Source organism: Micropterus salmoides, unplaced genomic scaffold (genome assembly GCF_014851395.1).
Source record: "Micropterus salmoides isolate LMB-PRFRI ecotype aquatic unplaced genomic scaffold, ASM1485139v1 Ms_hic_scaffold_19, whole genome shotgun sequence".
In the NCBI taxonomy this organism is placed as follows: domain Eukaryota; kingdom Metazoa; phylum Chordata; class Actinopteri; order Centrarchiformes; family Centrarchidae; genus Micropterus; species Micropterus salmoides.
The window spans coordinates 19,270,284-19,287,755 of NW_024041039.1; the positions used below are offsets into that span (position 1 = coordinate 19,270,284).

Here is a 17,472-nt window from a genome sequence, read left to right on the forward strand (position 1 = left end):
CCTCATTTTGACTTGTTTTAAGGACATTACATCAAAGTTGTATTGGCTTGTAATGTGGTTTTCCACTTTGATTTTGAGTGTGACTCCAAATCCAGACCTCCATGGGTTGATAAATTAGATTTCCATTGATAATTTTGGTGTGATTTTGTTGTCAGCACATTCAACTATGTAAAGAAAGGAGTATTTAATTCTATTCTTATTTCATTCATTCAGATCTAGGATGTGTTATTTTAGTGTTCCCTTTATTTTTTTGAGCAGTGTATAAACCAATGGGTGGTTGTGATGTACATCTGGAAATCTGAGTTTTGACCCCATGAGTTGTGGGAAACTTTGAGTGGACAGCCAACAGTTAACCAATGTTATCAAGAGTAAACTGTAGAAATCACTTATTGCACCCCCTGCTGCCCACTAATATAAGTGTTGCTTAGAAGGAGAGTCTTAATTTATTGTTCAAACTCAATATCATATGTAAAATTTGTGCAATGCTACACCAAAGTAGTACAGTCACAAAAATGTAATTCATTCACTCAACCTTTCTTCACATTATTTATTTTTATTATTACATAATTTATGTTTATTATTTACCTAGTAAGAGTGTACAGTCGTGTTAGTGTGCTAGCATGTTATAACTAAGCAGTAAAAAAAAAGCATAACAGAAAATACGAGAGCAGAAAATAAGAATAAAAACATTCATAATATTATCAAGTATTAATTAAAACCATCACTGCTGAAACATGTACAACCACTGTAAGATTAATAATCCCCTCAGTAAAGCCTCTAAACTGTCCGGGGATAGCAGAGTGTTGAGATTAAGATTAAGGATATCAAAGCACAGTACAATTGAGACATGCATTTTTTCAAGACAAGAGAAACTTGCAATAAATCCATATGGGAAATAGCTGGGTCTTCTCTACTCATGTAATGGTTTCCGAGCTTGTTGACATGGAGGCAACTTCTTTGAGACAAAAGTTTAGCCTTGATATGGACCACCATGCTCTCCACAGCTAGTTGGGTTCCATTTCACATAACCATTCCTTGTTCGTTTGGCAGCTTGCGTCATACCACGTTGCCATTGGGTTGTTAATATTCATAAGAGCCACACAGTGCTCACCCTCTGTTCCATAGTTGTTGGGCTCCCCTTGTATCCAGTACCTAAAGCAAGGCCATAGTTATGCTTTAACGTGTGTATGTGTGTGTGTCTTACATATTCTCCTATGTATGTCTTCTATTATATATCTTCTTTTTTGCATAAATTGTTGGGAAAATGAAAGGATTTGAATCAGTCAATAGATTGATGTTGTAGGCAGGTGTAATTAATATGTCACCATTTAACAATTTGATTTGTAATACACCAAAACTATTGTAATCACATCCATTTAAAAATTTCTTTAAAATGTTACTTAGTAAAAGTACAGGATGACACACCTCGTGGTTTATGGATATCTCATTTTACAACTATTCAGAAATCTATTTACAAAGTTCATGATCATTCTTGATTATGAAGGTTACATTAACTCATGATAGTAATGGAAAAGCTGGACATTTTGGGTATTACAATAATTTCCAATTTTTTAAATGATTTCCTGAGAGTTAATAAGAAGGTCGATTCCACTGTCATGGTTTAAACTAAATATGAAGCCACAGTCAGCAGGCAATTAGTGTAGCTTAGCATAAACACTAAAAGCCAGCCAACACTTCTAAAGCTCACTAATCAACACTTTATATCTGGTTTGTTTAAATTCGTACACAAACAGAAATGCAAAAACTCAAGTTGTGGTTTTACATGTTTCATGCTGTATTTTCTTGACCGGGCACAGTGACAGAGCCAGGCTAGCTGTTTCCACCAGCTTCTAGTCTATATAGTAGGCTAAGCTAATCACCTGCTGACTCTAGCTACATATTTACTGTACATGAAGTGTTATTGATTGTCTCATCCATCAACAAGAAAGCGAAAAATCGTATTTCCCAAAATGTCAAATGATTCATTTAACACATCAACATTGTATAGTAAGTCTTAAAGCTCATACCCTTTATCCAGAGTCACATTATTTAGCCACACCCAATGGCCCTCTGTCTGAATATCCGTAAGGCCAATCCAGATTCCCCCAGGCCTGCTCCACCACGGTCGAATGCTTGCATCCCGTTTTGGTAGGTACTCAAAAAGATTTAGCTAGGTAAACAGGGGTTAAACAGTATCACAAATTTTATTTAAAGGTAAATCTTCACCATATTTATTAGCAGTGCGGGCCTATCTAGCAAAAGATGAGATGCTGGGGGGAGCATGTCTAACAAAAACATTAGCTTCACATACCAGCCTAACATTATCTACAGCTCAGCCCTGCAGATCATTTCACATTTCAGGAAAAGCATGAATGTTATGGCTGCAATCTTGAGCAGGTTCCAGGCTCCTGGTGAGGCACATGCTGGCTCCCTGCCACTTATGTCACATTGTGGAAAAGAGCCATCATTAATGTTATTACACCTGTGCTTTACCTACTATGACAATTCAAAATGAGGTGAAGTCTTTACTCTCAGTCTCTTAGATTGAGTTATTAGTTTTTATCTTCTGAAGCTAGTAAGTGAACCTTGATTATCTTAGTTTGTGTAAAGATAAATGTAAAAACTTCATCAAGACAAACTTAAAGAATCATTTTTGAATGTGTCAATTAAGCATGACCAAGTTAAACCCAGCTCCAAAGGACTAGTCATATTATCTCTGACATTTTGGTTTTAGTATCAGAAATCACTTCTCTATGCTATAACTACTTCAGTTCCCTTAATTGCCTCCACATTTCCACTGTAAATGTTGACTGTGTTAGTAATCAGGCCAAATTAGCTGACCAAACTACAATAACTGGTTTTATAAACACTGCCATGAGTCGTGTCTCACAGTTTAAAAGCCTCTGCATTACTGTATCTGTTGTATAATAGCCCTTTTTCAAAGCAGACATTTTGACTTGTTATAGCAGGAAAAGCATGGGTGTTACTATTAACATTAATGACACAACGCAATACCAGGACCCTGAAACTGAAGCAGCTAAATTGAATTTATTACTTAAACTTGTTTTTCCTACTTTGACATGACAAAATATTTTCCATGAAAAAGACCTGTCAATTGAACATCAGATCCTTCAGCATTCAGCAGCAATGTGTATCACATCACCTCCATGCTCTGTGCATGTGCTTCTTTGTGAATGCTAGTAGAACAACACATATCTGTTGAGCTACTAGTAGTCAAAACTATCACACAGGGTACCTTTAAAGCTGCACAAATCAATGTTTTAAGAGCAAATACCCCTGTCTAGCCATCCTTACTCTCGAAGAAGGGCAACAACGGATAAAAGATACATTTTTCGATGATTTGGGGCGCTTACGGTTTCAGAGTGTAATTTACTGCTGTTGTTAATAAAGACAGTTGTCCACATGCATTTGGTGTGATTACATTACTTCTGATCAAAAACTAGCAAGTTGAATACTGAGCCTGGTTATGTTGCCCTCTCCGGCACGACGCCACTCTCCACCAGAAAAGTTACATCATGTTGCTCAGTCACTCACCACAAGCTATAAATCTCGAGTTGATGTTAGCAAAGTTACTAGATAACACACTCTGACATCTGTAACGTTGCTGTAAGTGCTCTTGCTGTCTAGCTTTGTAGGTTACTCCCTTTATCTCTTCCTCACTCCCTCAATGTCTTCTTTGGTCTCTTTGCAGCCTCTGCCATATAATCCATACTGAGAATACCGAGCTAGCTTCTTCCAAAGGACTTACAATGCACACTATATACTTGTTGCTTCTTCTTATACCTTGCTTGCTGAAGAGTTGTGTTGCTTTGTGACATGGTGCCGTAAAGCATTACAACATTGTCATGATAATTTTCCTGCCCGGGAATCCAATGTTAGCGCAATAACAGGTGCCCCGGGCCTGGAGTGCAATGACAGAGATGCTATTCACCCTATTACAAGTCAGTGTACCATCAAAATGATTTTGAAGCTGTTATATATATATATATATATATATATATATATATATATATATATAAGATAAGATTACCACATAATGCTGCTTTCAAACATCAAGATTAACTCTACCCACTCTATCATCTCTTGTTTTCCACCTACAGCATACTGAACTCACCTGCTCCTCCCAGGTATCAATCACAGTCAGATTGGCACCACGGCTGATACAGTCCGCCCTGCTGTCTGACCAGTTCTTTAAGGGATTGGATGCTGATTTAGAATGAAAGTAGCATGACGTGTTAAATAAAAACCATCCTGGCGGGCAGCGTCCACAACTTTCCACTGTTAAAGAAGAAAATTAGTTAAAGTCAAAACATGAAGAAAAGGTTTGATTCCAAAATGCATTACAAAGTGAACGCAAAGGTGTCTTACAAGTATCAGATTTGTCAGACTGCAGTTTTACTTTTTCCAGTTGTAGTGTCTCAAGCTGCCTCTGAATGTCGTCACTGAGTGTCTTGTTCTGTTCTAACTGCAGTTTTAGTTGCTGATGTTTCCTGAGCTCTTTCTTTAATGCTTGTTGGGCCTCTTCTTGAGCTTTGCTCGCTTCAGTTTGCATTATCTGAAGTTGCTTCACTTCTATGATTAGAGTCTGTGCTGTTATTTCATGGGGAGCGGATACCTCACTGACTTTGCCACCTGTGATAAGCAGAAATAAGAAAGTTACTTTTTAAATTAATCTTATAAGTGTTTTTTTGTATCTTCCAATTCATTGCACTGGGTATAGAAAGGGTAAATATAGTTAATTAAATAAGCTTGGTAAATATGGCCATAGCATAGTTAATGAATTGTTCAGTACAGTGTGCTGACTGACTCTAAACAACTGAAGTAGATATAAAACACCTTGGATCAGTTGTACTCACAGTAAATCCCAATAACAATAGCAGTTAACATCAGAATTGTGTTTAGCAGTCCTAAACACACGATAACCCATGGATACACTGGAAGCCTTCTGGACCCAACTCTGACTGTGCACATAGGTCCTGAACAAACAGACACTTTGATGTGAGCTCAAACTGAACAACAGATCAATCATACATTAGCTACATTTCATTTCAAGAGCAGTTTAAAAAACACAAGCCTACCTTTGCTTCTTATGTTAAGGTGTAATGATTTTCCATCTGTGCTGATATCATCATCTGAAATCATGTCTGGATATCCCTCTGGTCTTCAGGGTTTTACACAGAAATTCACTCAGAATGTCACTTTTATCTGTGTGAGGCAGCTGCTCTGTCAATATTACAAATCCGTGTGCGCGAGTGTCCTTGACTCCCCTTCACCCTCTCTTGCTTATGTGGAAATGTCTGCTGAAAGTCATTATTTTAGTGACCTATGACCTACTACAGACATAATGAGAAGTTAATTTAATGTACTTTACACATGAAACACCCTGATACACACTGATTTAGGCCTACAAAGTTTGTTGTGGTGGCCTCTAATGGACCACCCACATGGAGCAAAGGTCTAATCAGAAGGGTGGTTGATGGTGTGATGTATGTCTAGAAGCCTGGGTTGTGACCTACCAGTAGTTATTAGTAATATCCGTTTGTGATAGAAGACCAATGCAGGCAATGTTTTAAATCAGTGAGCTGGCCAGCTTTATGACTATATTGGATTTTGATATGATTTTTTTTGTATCAGTGTGATAACTTGGTACTCTGATTTGCCAGGTATGTGGCGGATCAGCCCAAAACACCTGTCTGGTTATCTCATCTATTAACAGTCTATCAAGTGATTTTCCAGAAAATGTTCTATACAGTGATGTTGTTATCTAAATGTAATATTATTCATAATAGGATTTTACACTTAGGTCTATTATACAACCCCTTACGGTAAAAGATGTTTAAATTGTCATAGCATTTGTAAAATTTGTGTCACACTACGCCACATATGTACTGATAATTTGGTATGAAATTAAAATTGTGAACTGAAAGGTGTGCACAGCTGTATGACATTTATAATTGCATAGCTTCTATGTGCATCACGTCCCTTATTTGAATTTATAGTCAGTAACGGTAGAGTAGAGACGTTTGAAAAAAGACTGATAGAAATGTAAAAGATTTTAAAAACTGCTAGCCAAGAAACCGTTTACTTTGACAGTTTCCGGGTATGAGCGCAAGGAAACGGTGATGGATGTGTTGCTGTCTCTTCAGTGTCAGACGAGGCCAATCGATTTCAAACATCCGTAACTTGTGTTTTTGTTATGCAGACTTCTTGAACCTATTTTGTGTCCATGTCCATGACCGCTCAGGGTTTTATTGTGCCAGTCGTCGCTGTAGTTTTCGTCATGTTAAACCAAGTCGAGCTAAAGAGAGAGACAGGACCGGAAACGCGCAATGTTGGCTTTCATCGTAAAGTACACCACGACACGCTTGAAGTTACGCCTTTTATTCTGAAACTTCAAAAAGTTGGCTGAACGTCCTCATTTTTGTTGTGTCATGCTTGACTGGTAGTTGCACGTATTTTGCTACGTTGTGTTTTTCTTACTTTGTCTACTTGGAGTGGCTTGAGGCATCTGGTAGCACACTACTAATACTTTTACAGGCCTCTTTGTTAGCCGACACGGGTAGCATGTTAGACGTGTGTACGGTTTTGTAGGAGTCTTTTAGAAAGTGTTGTCGTTGGGCCTGTTCGGGTTATTTCCATCACTGCCACTGGCGAACAAGTCCCTAAACAGAAATGTCACTGGAGGACTATGAAAGACACTTCGACTCGCTAAATTCAGATTTGGGTGGCGGGTCTGTGGTCAGTGAGCGTTTAGCGTCGGGAACATTTAATGGCGAAGAGGAGAAGTTGCATTACATTCCTATCCGGATCCTCGGGAGGGGGGCGTTTGGTGAAGCCACTCTGTACAGAAGAACAGAGGTAAGTTGGGTGCTAGACCCAGGAGCGCAGTTGTCTGTGTTCAAAAGGCACACATAATGCCGTGCAAAAATCTATTTCCTTCATGTAAGTTATGTTGAAAGTGTTTACCAACAACAACAGGGCTAGGAAAACGTGTCTTTTGCAACTTTATAAGGCCCCAACAACCTTTCCTTGCACAGACGTAAACATGGTTATCAGAAATGTCTTGTTAATGGTGCTAAATTACATCTTGTGGATTATTCAGATTTACTGTAGGCTACAGTATGTGTCTAGCTACTGAAATGCAAATTGTTCCTGTGATTTCCATGCCCTTGTGAGAAATTCCTGTGAGGGTAAGATACATTTCTTGATTCTTTGTCCTGTAATACATTTATTACAGCTTATCGGAGAAGATTTTGTCTGTGTCTGTCTATTCTGTAAGTAGGTAGATATGATCGTAGAGAAACTCAACCCTGTGCCCTGTGACACATCTGGATGCTGATTTGAGGCTCTTGTTAGTATTGTTTAATGAGATGTCCCATCTGGCTTCCCCAGGACAACTCTCTGGTGGTATGGAAAGAGGTGGACCTGAACTCGCTCTCCGAAAAGGAGCGCAGAGATGTCATGAATGAAATAAGCATCCTCTCCATCCTAGAGCACAACAACATTGTAGCCTACTTCAATCACTTCATGGATAAAAACTCCCTGCTCATTGAGCTTGAGTATTGCAATGGTAAGAAAACGCTTCAGTTTCAGTGTTCACTCTAAAGATGTGAATGAGATTTGTTAGAATGCTGTTCATGTGTAACAGAATGCTAAATGGCCTTCTCATCACAGGAGGAAATCTGTATGATAAAATCAATCAACAGAAGGGGAAACTCTTCAATGAGCAGGTATGCAACATTGCAGGGATTTATTTTATACAGACAAACTATTCTCTGTGACATTTTCACATTTTTAACGTGTTTCTTCAGGTGGTCATATGGTATCTGTACCAAATTGCCTCAGCAGTGTCTCACATTCACAAGGCTGGGATCTTACATAGGTAAGATTCTTTGCCTGTTTTCTTTCATGCTCTTGAGGCATCTGGCAGGTCACTTGACTTTTTATTTTTCTTTCCTTATAGTGGTTCTTTTTGGTAATGGAACAATGTTTTTTTTTTTCTTGCAGAGATATCAAAACTCTAAACATTTTCCTGACCAAGACTGACCTCATTAAGCTGGGCGACTATGGACTCGCAAAGAAGCTAGACTCTGAGTTTTCAATGGCAGAGACTGTAAGTTGTGAATGTTTTCCCCCCTAGCATCTTTAACCAGACTGGCTATGATTTAGCAAATATTAATTGAATGTTACACAGTGGTTAAATACTAACATAGTGGTAATGTAGGCTTGTGCATGCTCTTTTTTTATATTGCTTTATTATTTAGAGGTACAGTCAACATAATCCAGAGTATAGTGTTGTTTTTTAGTTTTTTTTAATTGTAATAATTTGTTGTCATCTTGGATGCTGCTGTTCTTTAATGACAATTAAGACGGTAGAGTTGATCACAGGTTATATGAGATTGTGAGTGAGACTTTCAGTTTACTTTGCAAATACTTATTATTTGAGGTATTGCACTACACAGTTCTATGTCATCACTCCTTCTCCATCATCTTGAGGTACATGTTTTACTAATTGTTTTTTCACACTTTTTCTTCCTCTGTAAATCCAGTGTGTGGGAACTCCATATTATATGTCACCTGAATTGTGCCAGGGAGCAAAGTACAACTTCAAATCAGACATCTGGGCAATGGGTTGTGTTCTTTTTGAAGTGCTAACTCTTACAAGAACATTTGATGCAACGGTGGGTTTGTTAACTTGCTAGAAATAGTTTTGATTATTTGCATTGAAATCGTATTTTTTGAACCAGAATTAATTCATTTTGCTGTTTGTATCCATAAGAACCCTCTGAATCTCTGCGTGAAAATAGTCCAGGGCAACTGGACCATGGATGTGAACTCGGATGTTTATTCGTCTGCATTGATCCAACTGGTATACGAGTGCCTCGATCAAGTGAGTGAGGGGAATAATCAGAAGAGTCTTGTTTCAGATTGTTAAGAAGCAAATGGATTGATGCCAGAGATAATACTGTGTGCAAAGAAAAAGCTGGTTGTGGTATTTTTGTGCAGGATCCTGCAAAGAGGCCTACAACTGAGCAGATTCTGGACCAGCCATTCATCTCCTGCTGTAGACAGTAAGTTGGTTGAAAGGGAAAATAGTGTTGTTTTCTTTATTTCCTTAAAAAAATATTTTACATTCTGTTGGATGCAGTGACGTCAAACACGCATGACCCGCTGACAACTTCATTCTTTGTTAGGGAGCTTGAAGAGCGTGTTGCCCTGTTAAATTCAGCAATAAAAAAACCAAAGTAAGTTTCACTTGTCACTCAGTTGTAAAAGTATGTTCCCTTAAGTAAGGTTTTTCCAGTGTATAACTGATTTGTTGTCCTGGCTGCACCACAGGCTGAGTACAGTGAGTGACACTCCAGTTGCTGTGGTGACTACACGCTCAAGGGAGGTGTACTTCTGGGGTGGAGGGAAGTTCACCCCCCAGAAAATGGACACGTTCAAAGGAGGCAGCAGTGCTCAACATGTGTGTGCAGGGGAGAGTCACTTTGCAGTGGTGACGGTGGAAAAGGAGCTGTATACCTGGGCTGTGAGTATTGAGCCATCACTCTGGGAGAGAGATACTGGATCCAGTTGTTCTTGTGCATTGCTACAAAGAACTTTCTCAACCTTGTCTTCAGAATGTCCAAGGTGGAGCCAAGATGGTGGGCCAGCTGGGGCACGGAGACCAGGCTTCATACCGGCAGCCAAAGAAGGTAGAGAAGCTGCAGGGGAAGGCCATCCGACAGGTGGCATGTGGGGCTGACTTCACTGCCTGTGTTACTGGTGAGTGAGGAAAGCTTCCTGCAAAAGCAGGAACTTGAGAAAAAAAAAAACTTTCTGTAAAGCCACACTTTTTTAACACTCTGGTGCTACTGCTTTTGCAGATGAGGACCAGATGTACATGTTTGGGTCCGACTATTACGGCTGCATTGGAGTGGAGGGTGAGCTCGGCGTGGAGATTTTGGAGCCAGTGCTTTTGAAGTTTTTCGAGGAGCGGCCTGTTCGCCAAGTTTCATGTGGAGACAACCACGTGGTGGTCCTGACTCAGAGTGGGGACATCTATTCCTGGGGCTGCGGAGAGTATGGTACATAGGGTTGATGCATTTACTGTTGTTTTCAGCTGATATCATTAGGCCTCTGCCAGGTTGATTTTGCTGTTATAACTGTAGCCAGCAGGTGGAGATACTGACACTCTTTAAATACAGTCATACTAAGAGTTCTCAGTCAAAATTGCTCTATTTTCCTGCTGCAGGACGTCTCGGCCTGGAATGTGAGGATGACTTCTCTTCTCCGATGCAAGTAAGATTTTGTTCCCTGTTCTGGTATACTCTTGACTATCTGTCAAGAGACTAAAGCTTTGCAGGAGCAAAGTGTTTTAAGCAATATGATAAATAAATAATAAAATTATTCCAAAAGTAATTTCTGTTTTCTGGTTTTCCCAGGTGGAGATACCTAAAGGTGCCACCATCTCCTCAGTGTCATGTGGCAGCGATGGAACCTTCTTTTTGACAGAAGCTGGCAAAGTCCTAGCGTGTGGAAACAATGAATTCAATAAGCTTGGTCTGAACCAGGGAGTCTCTGGTCTCAAAAATCACCCTGGAGAGGTACTGCGTTATACTTAAAGGAGGACAATAATAGAGATGTTTGGTGATGCAGCTATGTTTATATGTTTTTTTCCCCCTGTACACCACACTAGGGTTACCAGGGAATACCTTATACCACCACGCTGACCTTGGCAAAGCAGCTGTCGCGGTTCAAGATCCAGACCATATCTCCAGGAAAGACCCACACAGCTGCCATTGATGGTACTGCAAAACAAGGCTCTTATAGTGATTTGTCACCATTTCAAAGAAGTATTATTTCACATGATTTCTGGCTTTGCAGAACGTGGTCGTCTGATCACCTTTGGTTGCAACAAGTACGGACAGCAGGGTGTGAAGGACTTTAAGAAACACATGGGTGTCCAAGTCCTTGTCGGACCCTTTGGAGGGAAGATAGTGACCAAAGTCTCATGTGGAGACGGCTTCACCATTGCAGCCACTGAGGGTAAGAAGATGAATGGTCCTGTGGTGTATCTATGGCAATAATATGTATATATTTTGGATTTTATGTCCAGGTTTGCGGCAGTTTTATTTTTTCACAGACGCCACATCCCAAGACTTTTGTTCCAGAGGATAATATCACCATCTGTTTGTGTTTCTTGCAGACAATCAGATCTTTGCATGGGGAAACGCAGGAAATGGGCGACTTGGGATGCCTGCTGACAAGGGATTTGGCTCAGAGGTTTGCCCTGCCATGCCAAGGCCCATCTTTGGTTCCCTCCACCATGTACCGGACCTCTCTTGCCGTGGCTGGCATACCATTATCATAATGGGTTAGTAGCCAGGCTTAAAATGTATAATGGTGCAAGCAGCCAACTGTCTAATACGATTTTCTTCTTTGCAGAGAAAGTGCTGAACTCCAAGACTATTCGCTCTAACAGCAGTGGACTGTCAGTTGGAAGTGGTAAATACTTTTTTCTTCAGTTACTAATTTGTGTAGTGATTAATTTTCTTTGCTTGAATAGAATAAGAATAAGTCTACACTTATACATGCAATTCTATATTGTTTGTGTGTGCATCACTGTATGTGTGGATATATAGGACTGGGCCAGGAGGCATCTACATCAACAGTGGATCTAGACATAGAACCTGGTTCAGAGACAGAGTGTCGTGACAGGGGCCTTGGGGGTACACTGGAGGATAATACAGAGGAGTGCTTCATGGAGACCCCAATGATGTCAATGGCAAATCAGACTGGGGACAGCTCCTGCCCTCTCTGGCTTAGAAAGGTTTGTTACCATGAAAGCAACGACGAATAAGGAAATCTTTGTTTGAGTCATAAGACAGAAAAATCTGAATGTAGACTCACTGAGTTCTAATTTAGGGTGGTTTTCATCCAACAGGAGCTTGAAGACGCAGAGTACATCCCGATACCAGACTGTGAGCTACCCATTCCTGACCAGCTCTCTTCCATCTCAGAGAGCGTCACTCTACCTTATGAGGAGCTGAAAGAGCTAAAAGCTGTAGCAGCAGCAGTCAGCAGTAAGAAAGGCCTATCGGTAATGCCAAAATAGCTGTCCTTTGTACCACTCTAGACATGAATTACATACTCCAAATACTGCTGTTCATACTGTGTAATACTGCAATCCACTGTCTACACTCAATTTTTGACAGACTAAACGAATGAGCTGTGATAAAGTCAATGGACTGGAGGAGGGTGATGTCTGCAAAAAAGGAGAATTGGGTGCATGTTGCAAAGCAAGTAATGAAGTCACACAGGTATAAAATCTGCACACTCAACAGTGCAAAAAACATGATCTCATCAGTACATCCCATTGCCTCAGTATTTGACAGAAGAGCTTATTTTGCAGCTGCGAGAGACAGTCGCTCATCAAGACATAAGGATTCAGATGCTTGAGAAGCAGGTGAGACATTTTTCCCAAAAGCCACCTTCCCCTCCTCAGTGCAGATTTAAGCGCGAGTAACAGCATGCATTCCTGCCGTCTGTAGGTCGATGAGCAGCAGAAGGAGAATGAAAGGCTCTGGGCAGCAATCAGTCGTCTAACGCTACGGGAAGCAGGATGTGACAATAACGGAAACCATCACTCTGATCGTATGCCCGGGGATGGAGGAAGAAGAGGAGGCGGATTCACAAGCCATGGGGGCCGATCTGCTGGGGCCAGTGTTTGAGACTCAATCTGCAGATGTCCTGATCGTGGGAGAAGTGTCAAAACTCTTAGCAAATATTGAATTAAACAAGCTGGTTAGATGGGAAGTGGAGGCTGGGTTATAGGTGCAGCAGAGGGTGCAGCCTTGTGCCCATTCACAGTGGTTACATTACAGTATACATGTTTGACAGAGTGCCAAGTCACACGATTACATTTTATTTCATACGTAATACTGTATAATACCTTGCAAATGCACACTTGTGTTCACCTGAAATGTTGGCTGGATTCAACATGAAGCATCGGACCTTGACACCACAAGAGACGATCGTCATAGTGAGAATAGTGTTATTCTGCAATGTGAATGTTAAATCCATGTTTTGGTGGTATTATTGTTGACTACAAATGATGTCAGCATTCAGACTTCAGTCCTTAGTGCCTCAGATAATAGCTTATGCAAATAGGAAACCATTCACTAATACGTGCAAAGATTGCTGTTTCCTGTTCTCAGTTGTTGAGAGATGGGCAGCCAGTATGTTGTGCAGTTTGACTCATGTTAGCGCCATCTTCCAATGTGAAAACGTAACTTTCTTATATCACTTTATTTTTAGTTATTTTTATTTCATTTGATATTCGTAACAAGCTAAAGTGCCAAATACAAAATAGCGTCTAATACATTTTGGCCATATTTATCATGTTAGCTATTACAAACATATTCAAATTATTATGCAAGTATATGCTTTTTAAATTTGCATGTTTTATTGTGTGAAACACAAAACTACTGATTCATTTTTGTACTACTTTTAGTTACTTTTTCTTATTGCCTTTGACTTGGGAATTCTTGCTGGTGCAGCACATGTAGGTCTGTCTTCTTTATTGTGACATGTATGAACACTTGAACGGTTTTCTTTAAACGTGGAAAACATGGTCTGTAAAGCATATATAATATAGCTGACCTTGCAGCTATAATGTTATTGCATTTTGTAACAATTTTACCTGTCTTTGGTACTTTCTGAAATGTTATGCCATATTTTGCATCATTTGTGAAAGCAAATATGTATTTGCATTTAGTTTTTTGTTTGAAGCCCGTTTATTGTGTGTTATAACAAAAACGTGCGCGTGTACAACCTTTTGTCATAGTTATCTTAGAATGTGTTTACTTGTAGTCTGTGAACTGTCAGTGTCAACAGTAAAGTACAACACTGGCAGTAGTGCCTTAGCAAGCTATTGAAACCAAAATTAGTGCAACTATGACAATGCCGTGCCTAAGTTAAATTTGTTGTTTTTTTACAGTGTATTGACAGCGTTTAAAATACAGTTATTTTTCAAGCTAACCAAATATTGTACACACTGTTGTGCCATGCTTTGTGTAAAAGCCCTAAATAAAACTACCAGCTGTCTTTTGTTATATGTGTATAGTCAATATTTCCCACAATGTAAGCTACAACATACCCTAGCTGTTTGTATTTGTTCTATTTAACATGCACCGTCTTTGTAAAGAGCCAAAACTAATCATTGCTGTTCAGTTAATAGGAAATATATTCCAACAATGTAGACCTGGAGATGTATAACAAAATTCTAATAAGGGATTAAATCAAACTATTCAGAGACTACTAACAATAACGAGATTGTGATGGGTGACTTGGTGTGCTGACACCTGAGGATTGGTCCGTGTGTGGGTCCGTTCGGGTTGGCTCACTTGGACCATTTTGAAGTTCCAGCTGGGAGTCGACCCTCATGCAGATTTCTTGTGTTTGCCTTGTTGTTTTGTCTTAGGTTCATTTTCTTTACAACCTGAAGAAAAAAAAAAAGATACCATTTAAAAACAGTAAATACTCAAGATAATCAATTTAGCATTAGATTCCTTTAAAGTTGGGAACTAGGGAAAATGAATGACTGAAATTTAAACAGCAGTTGCCAAGATCCTGACTTTTAGTCTCCAGTGTCTGTCGAGACCAAACTATGCAATCCTACATTTCCCATTATGCAACCAATTACATATTTTCATTAGATTCCATTTGGCTAGTAAATGACTTGTCTTTAAAACCGCTTGTATCACATGCTCTAATACAAATTTGGGCCAACAATAACCCTTGTATCCACTATCATGTCATCAAGGTTAAAATTACTAAAATGACTTTGAGCTAAACTAATCATTAGACTTTGTAAATGTAAAGCTACCCTGTGGAGTTCTTAAAATTCTTTTTATGAAACGCATTCTTAAAAGCAATGCTCCATCCATAGTCAAAAACTCCACAGGGTACCTTTAATATAAATCTTTGTAAAATTGGAAGGGTGAAGAGCTGAAAATGTACTGGCTTACCTCTGGAGTCTCTGTTCTGCTGTGGGTTTTCCAGAACTCCTCAATGGCGGATCCCTTAGTCCTACTGATGTAGGAGTTAAAAACTTGACGATGTGATTGCTTCACCTTTTTACAGATTTGGACATGCTTCTCTATTCTTTCACTTGCAAACTTTCTGTTGCAGATTCTGCAAGGGAGAAGCTGGAGGTCGGTGTCTGTGCTGTCAGTAATCCTGAGCTCCGCCTGCTCTGGTCTGCTGGAATGATTAGAAACAGGTGGAAGCAGTAGTTCCCCAGCCAGTTTTCTTTCTGCACCTCTGTGGTTTTCTCTTGTAGCTCTGTGAGAGGTTTTCTGTTGACTCATTTGAGGCAAGTCTCGTTCATCGTCTGAACCATACATCTCCTTAAATGTCTCCCAGTATTTATTTTCTCTTGTCCAACCTTTATCGCCCATAGAGGTTGTATTTTGTTCTCTTCCTTTTGCTTTCTTTGTTGCATCCTGTGACTTTACACCTGTCACTCCCCAAATGCCGTTACCTTTTTCATCCCCTCCTTTTCTTTTGGTGTGCTCTTTCACATTTTCCCACCATGACAGGTTCAACCCTCCGCTCACTTCTTGCTCATCGACTTTGATATGATGAGTTCCTTTATGTCCTTTTCTTTGTGACTGCGCAACTTCTATTTCCCCTCTTTTCCACCTGGCCCCCTCTTCTTCATGCATATTTCTCATTATGTTTTCATTCCTCTGATCTTGCCTCCTCCTAAGTTGTTTAATATCCTCTTGTCTTTTTACTGGCATCATCATTTCTCTGTTTCTCACTGGGTATCTCATCTGGTGATCAGACAGACTAGTCTGAGCTATTCCCCTCTCTGCTCTGTTGTACCTCTCCTCCTCCCTTGTGTGGTCATCACCTGCAGCAGCGTAAACACTGTCTTTGTGGATTTTTTGCCTTATTTTTTCTTCAACCCTCCACAGCTTCTCCTGAAGCATGAGCTGTTTTGCATGGATTGCTCTGGCCATCTGCAGTTCTCCTCTGGGCAGACTGTGTGAGTCTTTTCTTGGATGCTGGGATCCAGTGGCCTCTCTGATACCATTTGAATGATGTTCTTGGGACGACAGAATGCCTTTAGTTTGTTTTGTGATAGTGATTTCCTCAAAATCATACAGATCAAGTGGGTCTTGTGTCCTGGGGTTGAGAGCACTTCTGTGGCTAACAGGCTTGTTTGGAAATGGCTGGTTTAATCCATCTGTTCTCCTACCAGGTACAGCACCATGTTGTTGTTGAGTATAGACCTTGTCATGGCTTTTTCCTGCAATGTTGGACTGCCCTTGAGGACTGTGTCTTCTTCTTGTGTGCTCATGACTTCTGTTGTTAAAGATCGTTTCTTCGAGGTTGTAATGTTGTTCCATAGATCTTTGCGAAGGACACCTGAGCCCTCCAGACCACCCGCTGTGTTTTTTCCTCCTGTATTTCAAAAAAGAAAAATCAAGCAGAAAAATTGTACGCTTCGTAGAGAAAAAGGCTCCGAGAACAAATCTCGCATCTGCAGCATCTGATCATTTGTATAAAATTACAGCACAGGTGTGACTGAATATTTGCCATGTAATTAGTCTCTATTCTAAATGTAGAAAAAAAATAAGTCAGAACAACTAACAGCCTAGTAAGAAAGGCATGTGCAACAAATACAAATTGTACAAGCCCTTAGTTTGAACTTGACAGTCAGCTCATTCTTGACTTTGAAAACAGTAGTTGACAACTCTAGGTCTTCTTACTTTTTCTTTAGCTTTCGACCAAATAAGCAGATGAAGTTTGTTGATGTGATTTGGTAAAAAGCTCCAAAATATGCAGGTAAGTGGACCTTGAGTATAGAGTGGTTTGTCAGCTGCTAGTTTTAAGATCAAGAATGAACTGTCAAGCTCACCAACACAGAAACTTTTCACATCTATGGTTCAATGACAAATGAGCTACTTATAATGTGCTAATGAAGACCATGGTGGAAAACTCTAGAGCAAGCAAGTACCTAAGTGGATCTTGAGGTGGGACTTTTTTTTTTTTTTTTTTTTTGCAAAGCGATCTGTAACATTGTTAAGAAAAATGCTATTTAATAAAGTTTATAATCACATTATTATTATCAAAACAGGCAAGAGGTTAACGTTAGAAACATCTGCAATATAATACTCTGACAAAACAATGCTGACATGGCATTTCTTGTGTTTCTTCGATAACATTTGCTAATCAAATTGAGGTAAACCTTAGAAAATAATTTGCGAGCTATTATCTACTTGTACGGTTGACAAAGTCCCCCCAAACCCCGTCTAGAATTTGAAAAACTTACTGGCTTTGTATGTCGTCTGAATTAAAAGTAAAGTTGAGTTTAGCTAGTTATATAAATAAATAGCCATACTAACACCTCGCAACTCCTTTCTCCTGTCCCAACGTTTACATTCGTTGCTTAGA

The 17,472-nt window shown here is 39.7% G+C and overlaps 3 protein-coding genes across 3 annotated transcripts; 1 reads left to right on the forward strand and 2 right to left on the reverse strand.

The window, feature by feature from the left end:
• Nucleotides 1-527: 527 nt before the first annotated feature.
• Nucleotides 528-5,376, reverse strand: LOC119910310 (CD209 antigen-like protein E). The gene is made up of 6 exons (XM_038728832.1): nucleotides 5,100-5,376; nucleotides 4,878-4,997; nucleotides 4,390-4,653; nucleotides 4,136-4,299; nucleotides 2,028-2,170; nucleotides 528-1,152 (listed from the first exon to the last, which is right to left on the reverse strand). The coding sequence occupies exons 1-6, from the start codon at nucleotides 5,161-5,163 to the stop codon at nucleotides 1,005-1,007; spliced, it is 903 nt and encodes a 300-aa protein (XP_038584760.1). The 5' UTR covers nucleotides 5,164-5,376; the 3' UTR covers nucleotides 528-1,004.
• Nucleotides 5,377-6,139: 763 nt separating this feature from the next.
• On the forward strand, nucleotides 6,140-14,120 carry LOC119910306 (serine/threonine-protein kinase Nek9). The gene is made up of 23 exons (XM_038728828.1): nucleotides 6,140-6,879; nucleotides 7,414-7,591; nucleotides 7,696-7,751; nucleotides 7,833-7,903; nucleotides 8,029-8,134; nucleotides 8,571-8,702; nucleotides 8,801-8,911; nucleotides 9,028-9,092; nucleotides 9,216-9,266; nucleotides 9,361-9,553; nucleotides 9,645-9,789; nucleotides 9,891-10,091; nucleotides 10,259-10,305; nucleotides 10,449-10,610; nucleotides 10,703-10,811; nucleotides 10,891-11,052; nucleotides 11,213-11,380; nucleotides 11,452-11,511; nucleotides 11,649-11,836; nucleotides 11,951-12,106; nucleotides 12,222-12,326; nucleotides 12,419-12,472; nucleotides 12,558-14,120. The coding sequence occupies exons 1-23, from the start codon at nucleotides 6,694-6,696 to the stop codon at nucleotides 12,735-12,737; spliced, it is 2,886 nt and encodes a 961-aa protein (XP_038584756.1). The 5' UTR covers nucleotides 6,140-6,693; the 3' UTR covers nucleotides 12,738-14,120.
• LOC119910308 lies at nucleotides 14,103-17,463 on the reverse strand. Its single transcript, XM_038728830.1, has 3 exons — nucleotides 17,351-17,463; nucleotides 15,036-16,479; nucleotides 14,103-14,506 (listed from the first exon to the last, which is right to left on the reverse strand). The coding sequence occupies exons 2-3, from the start codon at nucleotides 16,422-16,424 to the stop codon at nucleotides 14,408-14,410; spliced, it is 1,488 nt and encodes a 495-aa protein (XP_038584758.1). The 5' UTR covers nucleotides 16,425-16,479; nucleotides 17,351-17,463; the 3' UTR covers nucleotides 14,103-14,407.
• Nucleotides 17,464-17,472: the final 9 nt, after the last annotated feature.

Excerpts from the sequence above, each read along its gene's own strand:
- LOC119910306 (XM_038728828.1), top strand. The coding sequence starts at position 6,694 with ATGTCACTGGAGGACTATGAAAGACACTTCGACTCGCTAAATTCAGAT. Across the intron at positions 7,752-7,832 it reads GGAAACTCTTCAATGAGCAG|GTGGTCATATGGTATCTGTA; the intron begins GTATGCAACATT and ends GTGTTTCTTCAG. Across the intron at positions 11,053-11,212 it reads CACCATTGCAGCCACTGAGG|ACAATCAGATCTTTGCATGG; the intron begins GTAAGAAGATGA and ends TGTTTCTTGCAG.
- LOC119910308 (XM_038728830.1), bottom strand. The coding sequence starts at position 16,424 with ATGGAACAACATTACAACCTCGAAGAAACGATCTTTAACAACAGAAGT. Across the intron at positions 14,507-15,035 it reads GCAGAACAGAGACTCCAGAG|GTTGTAAAGAAAATGAACCT; the intron begins GTAAGCCAGTAC and ends TTTTTTCTTCAG.
- LOC119910310 (XM_038728832.1), bottom strand. The coding sequence starts at position 5,163 with ATGATTTCAGATGATGATATCAGCACAGATGGAAAATCATTACACCTT. Across the intron at positions 4,998-5,099 it reads CCTTAACATAAGAAGCAAAG|GACCTATGTGCACAGTCAGA; the intron begins GTAGGCTTGTGT and ends CTGTTTGTTCAG. Across the intron at positions 4,654-4,877 it reads TATTGTTATTGGGATTTACT|GTGGCAAAGTCAGTGAGGTA; the intron begins GTGAGTACAACT and ends TGCTTATCACAG.